At 46.3% G+C, this 11,539-nt stretch overlaps 1 protein-coding gene across 18 annotated transcripts in view; it reads left to right on the top strand.

Annotated features, from left to right (window-relative positions):
• The window catches only part of dnm1a (dynamin 1a), a 39,641-nt gene that overhangs the window by 24,377 nt on the left and 3,725 nt on the right, over positions 1-11,539 (top strand). For 12 of the 18 annotated variants that reach the window (XR_013452480.1, XM_078087753.1, XM_078087749.1 and 9 more), the window contains 6 exons: positions 9,448-9,557; positions 9,840-9,951; positions 10,170-10,184; positions 10,344-10,514; positions 10,591-10,832; positions 10,979-11,173. Coding sequence is in view for 16 of the 18 variants with exons in the window: in XM_078087753.1 (XP_077943879.1) it covers positions 9,448-9,557; positions 9,840-9,951; positions 10,170-10,184; positions 10,344-10,514; positions 10,591-10,832; positions 10,979-11,173 (845 nt within the window). In the remaining 2 variants the exon portion in view is untranslated. The remainder of the gene's footprint in view (positions 1-9,447; positions 9,558-9,839; positions 9,952-10,169; positions 10,185-10,343; positions 10,515-10,590; positions 10,833-10,978; positions 11,174-11,539) is intronic. The other 6 variants (XR_013452481.1, XM_078087755.1, XM_078087756.1 and 3 more) reach the window with 1 other exon arrangement.

Genomic DNA, 11,539 nt, shown 5'->3' with positions numbered 1-11,539 from the left:
TAAGATTCCCTCCTTTTTTCTCCCGCTGTGAAAAGCAGAATTCCAGATGGAGCTCTGATGCGGAAGAGTGATGAATCCATTGAACTGATTTCATCTCATCGTTCAGTGAATTCTCTGGATTTTGGGATATATTTGCCCAAATCACCCCGAGAAATTATTTGTTGCTCAAAAACTCAAAAGAAAGTGCAAAAGAAATACGAGCTCTTAGGAAAGTCCTTTGCAGGCCTGTTTCCTGAAAATGGATTAATGCTGACGACAAACAGAGATTGAGAAAGAACAGCACAAATGCGTTACCACAAACACACACACACAGGGGTCATACCCCATTTGTGCAACCTAAACTTGGCTGACCCTCGGGCCAAGACTAAATAAAATCCTTTTTTTTTTCACAATGTTTACAGTTTAAAAAACTGTTGGGATGAAGTTGGCAGTAAAAGAAAGAGACTCTCCAAGTGCTCTCAACCTGTCATGGTTAGAAACTTAGCAGTGAATAGTTGTGGTCAGCTGAGATCATACTAAAATCCCACCCAACACCTCCCCCTAGAACACCGGGATACTTAACCTTTTGTCTGCTCTACTCGTGCCAAACGGAAAGAAAATGTCTCCTTTCGGAGGTGATACCTGCGACTCGACCGTCTCCTCTTTTTTTTTCCCCGACACGTCTCGCTGTCTTTCTCCTCTTCTCGGATGACGTTAGTTTTGCCTCGTTCTCGACTGGGTAGCCCCCCAATTCATCGCCCAACATCCTTTTCATTCAAGACCGCCGCACCGCTGAGATCGAGATGCGGCCGATGTCGTGCGAATTTGCGAATTCGCAGTCGCTCGGATTTGTCTACCAGAGCTTCGTGAAACAAACGAGCCTCGCCGGCCGGGGGAGAGAGAGAGAGCAACGTGGACCGGCTGGAGTCTCGACGTGGCAAAGGACTGGCCATCAAGTTTCCCCTTTAAGAGACAGAAGGAGAAAAAGGGAAGGAGAGGGAGAGGAGATATGGAGAGTGAAGGAGGAGGAGGAGGAGCTCAGCCGGCCCCCCATTTTTCCTCTCTTCTTCCTCTCTCCCCTCCTTCTGTCTGGCTTCGTTTTTTTTTTTTTTTTACCCTCCCTTTCCGTTTTTCTTCTCTGGCTTTTTGGGGAGAAAGTGGAAGGTCAAAGGTGAACAGGAAGTGAGACGCATTCAGTTGGCGAGTTGTGTAGTAAAGTTTGCAAAGAGAGCGGAGGATTGGATGCCGAGGGGGGGAGCGCTTTGGTGAAAGTGCGTGTGGGCAGAGGGGAGGACGTCTCACGTATATCTATGAGTTTCGTAAAGCTTGTGCCTGATTGTCTCTTCCATTCGGTGTATGTGCACATCTCCACTCATGGTACACTCGAGTGTATATGTGGTTTTTAAGTGATGGATGTGTGTGTGCGCGTGTGTGTGTGTGTGTGTGTGTGTGTAGGAGGGAGAGCAGAGACTCCATGGTCTTTGTAGCGAGGGCAGGAATGTCGGCGTTTCTTGGCAAGCGCGAGGAAGCCCTGTAACAACTCCAGATGTGCAGCCCTGTGGTCTCCATCTCTCTCTTGGTCCCTCTGTTTTTACATCTAAAGCTGATTTCCTCTCCCTGTCCGACTGGAATAAAGGGCCCTTTATGCAGCTCTGCAGTCTTCCCAACACACACACACACACACACACATGGAGGTGGGGTGGGGGGTGCTGGTGAAGGGTGACATACTACTGGCAAATCAGAACCAGAGCAAAAGACTCCATGTGTGTGTGTGTGCGCGCACGTGTGTGTAAGTAGACACGAAGGAATAGTTGCTTCACAAGTAGTCAAAGTTTGCCTCATTCACCTTATTCGTTTCACACACACACACACACACGTACACACACGAACACACACACACACATTTTGGTTTCTTTCTTACCGCTGGCAGACACGACTAATCAATGCTAGTGTTTCCAGGTGTGTGTGTGTGTGTGTGTGTGTGTGTGTGTGTGTTTTCAGAGGTGGCCAAGGCCGTGTGTTTGTTTTAGCTATGGTTTCTGAGCTCCAAATCAAAGCAGGCAAACCCCCGGGAGAGACGAGTCAGCAGTACTGGGAGAGATGGGGAAGGGGGGGGGGGGCGGAGGGGGAGGGTGTGGAGCGAAAGTGAGGGACATGGGGAGGAAAGTGGCGATGAAAGAGTGAAGCAGCTTGAAAATGGCCGGCGAGCGACAAATACATGAAGAAATGTAGCTGAGAAACACGCCAGAAGGACTAATCCTCTTTACTTCTGCTGTTGAGTTTTTGGGTTTAGGGGATGGAATGAGCGAATGCGTCGGGTGGGGGGAGCGCTGCGGTCGCACCAACATTGTTTCCACTGTTTGGATGACCAGGCAGGCAGCTCTCTCTGCTCAAAATATGTGCACACACACACACACACACACACACACACACAAGTGTGTACTGTGATTCCATGTTATTCTGTGTTTTCATGAGATGCTGCTGGTTAATACTTTCGTGGAGAACTTTTTTCCCATCTTTGTGTTTTGACATTGGACAAAGCAAACGGCTGTCAGTTTTTATGGGTTTGGTGATGTCTTCCAAGTGTTTGAATCACTGCGGCGAGGCTAAACGCTTGGGAACACCATGCTGTATATTTGTGTGAAACCAAACCCATGAATGTGATCCCCCCTGTATTCCATGTATGTGTTACAGAACTACAAATAGTTTTCTAAACAGGGATGGCATGTACAATCGCCATTATCCTTGTTGATTAACGTGAATGTCAACCACGATAGCTTTTTGGTTTGATTTTCTTTCTCCCTCAAGGTATCATTTTATTATTCAGTCTTTGTTGAAAGGAAAATCTGAAAACATATTTAAGATATTTTACATTTACATTCAACCTTTTACACGAGAATCCTCAAAATGTTTATTATCAACATTTCTGAAGAAAAAAGAATTTTTCTTTCAGTGTTATTTCATGAGCTTTTTTGACTACTTGACATACAGTGACACAGTTTAATCCAGTGGTTTAGCTACACAATCATATATGTTTTCCATAGACTTATAGTGATGTAACATACATTATGTTATAGCTCTGAGGTTCATTTGACTGAAAACATGTGAGAAGTTTAGAGCCCAAACGGGTTTTTAGAAGAACTGTTTGTTGGAGCTGCAGAACTATTTTGGACATTTATAAAAGCTCAAATAAGCGCACTGGGGATAAGACACTTATAAGATTAAGATACAGTGAAGTCTTTATTGTTTAGCCGTTTAAATGTAAAGGATATCAAAGATAGAATGCATAGAAAGACAGAGCTGACTGCTAAACATATCAAATGTACTTCAGGTGGAAGAAGGCCGTCGAAGAGAATGGATGCAAAGATGTGAGAAACTTTTTCTTACCAGAAAACTGATGTAAAGATGGACAGAAGTTTGGAAAAACGTGGCCCTAAAAGCAGCGACGAATCAATCGTCTCATTGTGAAAACCAAAGTAGGTTATAGATTTAGGAGACGAGTTCGATTGGGCCGAGGAGGCACACGGGGTGTTTCGTTCATCTCGCCTGACTGATGAGATGGTGAATAATGTGTGTTTGTTTTTTTAATTTTTCCAGGTTGTACCTTGTATGGCCGGAATACAATGTCGATACAGAAATCATAAAGGAAAGAAAGCCAGGGATTATAACCAAACAGACGCAGATAAAAGAGAAACCACGCTTGTGCACTCAATGTCTTTTTGCGTGCTTGTGTAAATTGATGTGTGTGTGTGTGTGTGTGTGTCTGTGTGTATGTAGTTTGTCATCTTGTTATGCGTGTGTGAGGCTGTGCAGGCTCTGTGCGCGCTTTGAAGAAGGATCAACGCACATTTCAAGATTGCTGCGTGTGTGTAATAACACGTGACATGAACTTTGGTTTGTGTGGTACAGCTTGAATTTCATGAGTGAGATTTTTGTTTTAAAAGATTTACTGTAAATGTATAAAGTAAAGATTAAAAAAAACTCCACCCTTGGACCTGCCCACAATTGGCAGAACGAGGTCATAAAAGTGTTCCATTTCCAAACACACCCTTTTGTGTATGCAGAACCAATTTGCTTTAGAAGTGCAAATTTTATATTCTGGTAGTTAATTTTCTTATAATTTTTTTTTTAACTGTTTTGTTTCTTACCGATTTGGATCATCCATTTCAGACGATGAAAGGATGAAAGAGAAAACAGGAAAACAAAAATAAGGATTAGCTCGCTCTCAGAAGCCCCAGAATTGTGCATCTGTAAAATACCGCAAATTCATGTTAGAAGAACTCTATAAAACATTAATTTACCTTCAGTAAAAAGGTTTCACCCCTTCATGTTGGTTTACGCATGTAAACGCTTTCCCTCATTGTGTTTCCAACTTCACATGTTTACCTCAGATGTGAATGTTCATGTTCGGAGGGGTTCATGTTCTCCCGTTTTTGCACCTGCAAATATCTGCAAAGAAGACGCACACATGCATCTGAACATGTACACATATATATATAAATATCGACACTTGGACTTACGTGACTTTAAAGGAAGCAGCTGACCGGGTCGACCGCAGCTTTGGCCTCCCATCAGACGTGTGGGGATTCCAGCGTGTTTGTGTGGTTAGCGGATTCCGCTGCCCTCCCGTCCCCCCCCCCCCCCCCCCTCCACACTTTTTCTTTCATTCTTTCTTTCTTTTTACTCTTAGGTGGTCACCAGTGATTGATCACATGTCCCAGCCGGCCTCTGGGTTGTTTGACTGACCTTCTGCAGAAGTAAACGCAGGGGCATGTAATTAACCGCTTGGCAATTAGCTGCTAAACAGGAAGGTATCCCCCCCCCCCACCCCTCCATCCGAGCGGCCGCCCCGCGTTCGGGGCCGGACCGCCGGCTGAATGTGTCATTGTCCAGCAGGACGTTTCCTTTCTCCGTGAAGGAGTTTATTTGCGTTTGTGCTCGTTCCCACAGGGCAGAGCGAGGCAGAGCACTGAGGCCGACACTTTTTTCTGGAGAGGGCCGAGGCTAAACATTTGGGAGTGAAAAAGAAAAATAAGCGGCAAAAAGCGAGTTCCACCTGCCAAGACGAAACATGTCATGCATCACACTCGTGCAAAATGTATACATCTTTTAATCAGGGAAACTAGACGTTTAGCGTTTCATTTGTTGGAAACATTTGTGTCCGCACTGTTATGAAGAGGCACTTCCCAAGATATGCAAAGCGAGTGGGGACACCGGCGCGCTGCCCAAGCTGATTTGTTATCAGCGTTATTACGCAACCTTGTTGGTGGATGAGTCATCAGCAGCTGTGTTCTAACACAGAGTAGCTCCAATCTAGATGTTCCCAATCATGATTTGATTTAAATATCGGCAGCACGGGTCTTTACTTTAGATAAAATCGGCATTAAGTCAGATCACAAGACGTAATACTCACAGATTTTTGATTACAAAGTCGCCTCAGCGATACCGGTCTTCCTTTAAAAATAAAATAATGTTCAGAAGTACATTATGCTTAGAAGTAACAGACCTACTTCCTGAAAGCTCTGTGTGTGTTAATTTGACTGAACTAGTCTACTTTTAGTTCGACGCTGAACAAAATGCTTCGAACACGAGTCCCTTCCCTTTTCATGTCTTTTCGACTTACAGAAATGTTCTGCGTCTCATTTTTTTTTTTTGGTCAAAGCCAGAACTCAATAGAGGAATGGTAGAAGAAGGGAGGGAGAGAAAACCGAAGGGAGGTGAGGAGGAGGGTTGTGAAAATTGCCGTTGGCTGCCACCCAGGGCCCAGTCTTTGTGGTAATGAAGGGTTAGAGGCAGCGTTATTGCTCCCAGATGCCGTGCGGCTTCTCTGCAGGCCTTTGATGCATGGCCCAAGTCACCAGGACTTTTCAGGCTCCGATCAGCATGCACACAACCACACACACACACACACACACACACACACATTAAGACATGCAGCGCTTTAAAACAACATGGATGCAGTTAACGCCTATCTTCTAGGTTTTGCCCACCAAAATACTTTTGTTTGTTAATTGGATATGGTTTGCGTACGGTCCCCTTGTGTGTATTTGTACACACTGTAGCATTTCTGTGTGTGTGCGTGTGTGTGTGTCTGTGTGTGAGGCCATATTTCATCCACATTTGGAATTAGCGTTTGAGACTTTGAGACGTTTTTTTGGACGGTGCGCAGTGTGAGTGGTGAAATGCCTTTATGAATCCAGAAGTGAACTTCCTCTGGCTCCTCATAATGAGCCTGCTATTACTCACTAGAAAAATAAAACCATGGAAAGTACTTTGCTCACACACCGCTCCAAACACCACAGGTTAACTACTGAGAGCACCGCCTGCTGAGTGTGTGTGTGTGTGTGTGTGTGTGTGTGTGTGTGGTGGGGGGGGTTTCAAACTCAGTGTCCCAGGTTAACGGGTCAGGTCACCCGACTTTAAAAAAGACACACTTTCCCAACTCACAATGAGGGCTTTAGATTTAAGCTTCTCATATTTATTAACCCATTCCAATATGGTGGATGGTGATATTCAGACAACAAAAAATACTCCTTTTCTTGTCCTGCAAAATGGAAAATCCAGAGAATAATTTTGTGAATGATTTTGTGAACTTTTAACCTCCTTTCGTCCGAATACGAAGTTCCGTCAGTGACATCACACATTCAGTAACTACAACTAAGAGGTGTTTTGATTGGTTGACCGTTAAGTGCGTCAAGATCACCGATGGCTTATCAGGAGACACCAGACAACATGAGAGGGCTGGCCTATCGTGCACAACGAGGACGTGCACGCTAATCTCGAAGCCGAGGCCTGCAAGGCGGCTGATCATATAACAAAAGAAAGAGGCAATCGGAAGACTTCAAAGTCCTTATAAAAAGCTTGATGAGGACAGCTTCTGGTGCATCAGCTCTCGTCAGAGTGCCGTGGAGGTTGAAAGTCGTGTTGGGGGTATAAATCACTCTGCATTTTCTCCTCCTCCTCCTACTGCAAAGGCTGAACCATCTCAGCTCTTCCTTGGAGCCTCCAGACAGAAGCGTCCCGCCACAAAGCACTGAAATCACATCGCTGCTGGTTTATGATAACCGTCCATGACTCGAATACAACAGAGACTTGACTTGAGTACTTTAATCGAAGACGTATTTCAGGGATTTAATCAACAAAGTTAAAGTCCAACCAAGGCAGTGATCCCCCCACTTGGTTGCTCTCCTGCATTCACAAATCTTCTCCTGCATATTGATTACACCCGCAGGGACACACACGAGAGCACTACATAGCAGCCGAATGAAAAAGTACACACAAAAAAAAAAAACGTGCTGTTTCCATTGTGATTATTGCAAACAGAAGAAGTCCCCCGGCGGGGCCGCGGCGGGTTTAGCCATTTCACGTTCATACCTCACGGCAGTGACCGTGCATGCGCCTCCCTGCCTGCCTGTCTGTCTGTTGGAGGTTGATTCACAAGTAAAACTGCTGCGGATAAAGGTCAAATAAAGTGTGTGCGTGTGTGTGTGTGTGCTTTATTCCTATGTATCTCATATAGCTAATGCATATCATGTGTGTATCTGGATGTTCAAGCTTGTTTTCTCATTCGTCCGCGTGTGCGTGCATAATGTCAGAAATCTGTACGGTTGGCCGCTGTTGCTGGCTGGCTTTTATGGGAGCATATGGGAAAGCACTCAACTCCAGACTTCCTTCAACACAACTACACACACGCGCCGGGGAAAGCACACACAGACACACACAGAAAACCTAATAATCTCTCAGAAGTAGGGAAACTGTGTGCAATTTTCTTGTATTACTCTTTGTATTTGTCGTATTTATTCTCTGACGATTCTTGTTTGCAGTTTAAAAGTAACAGTTATAAAGAATCTATACGTTTTACAATGCGTCTTAGTATTATTACATCTAGCTTGTTTTATTTAACAATCTGCGGCTCCTTCTCTTCTGCTTTAGTTCAGTTTCTCTGTACTTTCCCCACATTGGGCTCTCCCCGTCCTCCCCCCTCCCTCCCCCCCTTCATCCTTCTCCCTTTCCAACTCTCCTGACTGGATTTACTGGCCAGAGGAGAGGAAAATGTATGAATCAGTCCAAGGTTGCTCACTCCCAGGGTGAGGGGAAGCAAGTGAGCGAGGGAACAAGGGAAGGGGGAGAGAAAAAAAGAAGAGAGCAAGAAAAAAAGAAGGAAAATGCAGAAATACGGCAAACTTAGAGACTGAGGACGGGACCTCTTTGCCCCATAAATGATGATGTCAGCAGTCTGGGTCGACTGCTTATTTGGTTTTTATTTTTATTTTTTTTGTATAGTGGACACCTGCGTGCGTGTGTGTGTGTGTGTGTGTGTGTGTGTGTGTGTGTGTGTGTGAGTGAGAGGGTTTTTACATGCAGTTGGGGGATATGAGCATTTGGCTGCACAGGTCATAAATCCTTTGATGAAGCAGTTTGGTCACACACACACACACACACACAGACACACACACACACACACACACACACAACCCCCGTCTCCATCTCACTCTTTTTCTCTTTCTGTAACACACACACACACACACACACGCACACACACGCACACATACTGGCTTGGGCAGGGCACGCCCGTGGTTAGCTATCCAGATGGTTTTAAGGTTAGTTAGAGACTATGCTCAAAGGTGCTGTTGGCTACCAAAGCAGTGTGTGTGTGTGTACTTATGTGAGTGTGTGTTTTTATCAATATTTAAAGAGACTCACTATTTTTGGCTATCCTTTTTTTCTCGTACACATTTTACTGTCTACAGTAAAACGTTCACACACGCACATAAATTCACCCTCAGGAAAATTCGTTTTGTAACAATAGACTTTGAGGAGTTAAACCCCAACATGTGTGTGTGCGTGCGTGTGTGTGCGTGTGTGTGTTAGAGAAGGAGCGAGAGTGGTGGCATGTGTCAGACTCTTTGAGGTCCTCTGATTCATAAATAGTTGCACGTCTGGATATCATATGCTGTTTGCAGATTTACAAGTACAAGAGATTTCTTCACTGGAACGCGGTCTCTGTCTCTCTCTGAATGTGTGTGTTTCTCATTTGTGGCTCCCCCCCTCTCACTCCCCCCCCCCCCCCCCCCTTTTTTACCCGGCAAAACCGTAATCAAAACCACAGATTCGAGGGCTGTGTGTGACTTTCCCATTTGTCTCTCTTGCCGTTGTCTTCTTTTTCTTCGCGATGCTGTTGAATCTAATGTGGGAGAATTCAATCCAGTTCTTTTGGCATCAATCGTGTCACTTTGTTTCTTGAAATTCACATCAGATCCATCAGATCGATTAGATGACTTTAACGGCGCATCGACTTCTGCAGTGGCTCTTCTATTGTGGTCACATGTAAAATGTCGCGCAAAATGCTGTTCATCTCTGTGACGGCTTTTACCCCAGAGCCAAATTCCTCACCCGTGGAGCGCCTCGGCCTCCTCCTTTCTCTCCCCCCCGTGTGCAACCAGTGTGTTTCTCTTCCGCCTCCTGCAGGAGAAGGAGAAGAAGTACATGCTGCAGGTGGACAACCTGAAGCTACGCGACGTGGAGAAGGGCTTCATGTCCAGCAAGCAGATCTTTGCCCTCTTCAACACCGAACAGAGGTTTTTATTACACGGGCACACAAACACATAACAGATGCATGTGATTGATCACATGGTGCAAAGTTCAAATGTACAAAGTAGCTGTAAAATAAACGCAGGGGAGTGAAAGAAAAGTATAACTACGCTGTGAAATGAACCTCACGCATTAAATAAATATTATAACCATGAGTTGCCTTCCACCACCGGTATAGAGATATAAAAATGCACAACTCACACATCTGGAGTATAAAAAAAACAAATATGAATACACAGGGAACATAAAACTGCATTTGGTGTCCACAGAAACGTTTACAAGGACTACCGTCAGCTAGAGCTGGCCTGTGAGACTCAGGAAGACATTGATGCCTGGAAGGCGTCTTTCCTCAGAGCCGGAATTTATCCTGAACGGGTCACGGTAAGATTTTCTCAAAGCATAAAATACGTTTCAGTTTACCATGTTTAAAAGCGTGATACTTTTTGTCCAAAACACATATACAACTCAAAGGACGGCTGAGTGTTGTTTTTGTATGAGTTGTTGGGTTGAGTTTATTTAAACGTTGTCATGTCTCTCATGTGATACTGTATCTGTCCTCTTTCAACGTCTGTTTTCCCCATCGCTGTTTGACCGTACAGGACAAGGAAGGAAAGGTACGCTATCTCCGTGTTAACCATCTCCTCAACAGTGGCTTGTCACCTTTCACCCTGCATGTTGTAGCTCCACTCTCCTCTCGCTGAAGCTGAACTGAAGTCGACCTCTGCGCTCCCCTCTGCCCTCCCTCCCTCCCTCCCTCGTTGGTCTCTTTACAGAGCGACGGCGGCGATGAAAACGGCTCCGACAACATAATGCACAGCATGGACCCTCAGCTGGAGCGGCAGGTGGAGACCATCCGTAACCTGGTCGACTCCTACATGGCCATCGTCAACAAGACCGTCCGCGACCTGATGCCCAAGACCATCATGCATCTCATGATCAACAACGTGAGCTCGCCACTTTACCAACTGTATGTATATAAAAATCCCAACAGTCCCGATCATATCCGCCATTTTTGTCCAGACCAAAGAGTTCATCAACGCGGACCTGCTGGCCCAGCTGTACTCGTGCGGCGACCAGAACACGCTGATGGAGGAGTCCCAGGAGCAGGCCCAGCACCGTGACGAGATGCTGCGGATGTACCACGCCCTGCGGGAGGCCCTCAGCATCATCGGCGACATCAGCACATCTACCATAACCACCAACATGCCGCCGCCAGTGGACGACTCTTGGCTGCAGGTGCAGCGGAGCGGCTCCGGGGGAAGGTAAGGGGCCGGTGAGAAGGTTAGAGGGGTTAGAGGTTGTGTTTTTTGGGGGGGGGGGGGGGGGGGGATGATGGGCGGAGGGTCGCTATCTGACTCGTAGCTTCATTAATCCAGAGGTCCGTGTCTCCCCCCCACTTCTCCTCCAGGTCTCCAGCCACCAGTCCAACCCCGAACCGCAGAGCACCCCCGGGCCGCCCGGGCTCTCGTGGGCCTCCACCGGGGCCTCCTCCCGCTGGGGGACCCCCCGTGCCGTCTCGCCCGGGGGCTTCTCCGGACCCTTACAGTGGGCCGCCGCCCACTGTGCCCTCCCGGCCGAACCGCGCTCCCCCGAGTGTGCCGAGGTGAGCGAAGGCGTGAGAGAACGAGCTTTCCCCACGTTTGAAACCAGAGCAATCCAACCTGAAGCATGCTCTCTTTTTACTGAGGGCAAAAAAGGAGGTCAATTAAAGTGGGGAGCTGATTGTGATCGACGAATAGATTGATAGGCGTCCCTAGAACGCATGACCAATGGACTATATTCCTCATTTTCTCTTGGTCTGGTTAACTAGTTGTGTGTCTGCCATTACTTTGACCTTTCTGACACACCTTTCACACTCCACTGTGCATCGCTTACACCCACCTCACCACTGACCTCATCGGAGTAGTCAAGAAACGGGCGCTTCAAAGCAAGTCGGTGACTGGAATGAGCGTCAGAGGGGCTTTCTTTT

Source organism: Gasterosteus aculeatus, chromosome 14, assembly GCF_964276395.1.
Source record: "Gasterosteus aculeatus chromosome 14, fGasAcu3.hap1.1, whole genome shotgun sequence".
Taxonomy (NCBI): domain Eukaryota; kingdom Metazoa; phylum Chordata; class Actinopteri; order Perciformes; family Gasterosteidae; genus Gasterosteus; species Gasterosteus aculeatus.
Note: the sequence above shows the minus strand (reverse complement) of the source record. Positions and strands in the feature narration are given on the sequence as shown.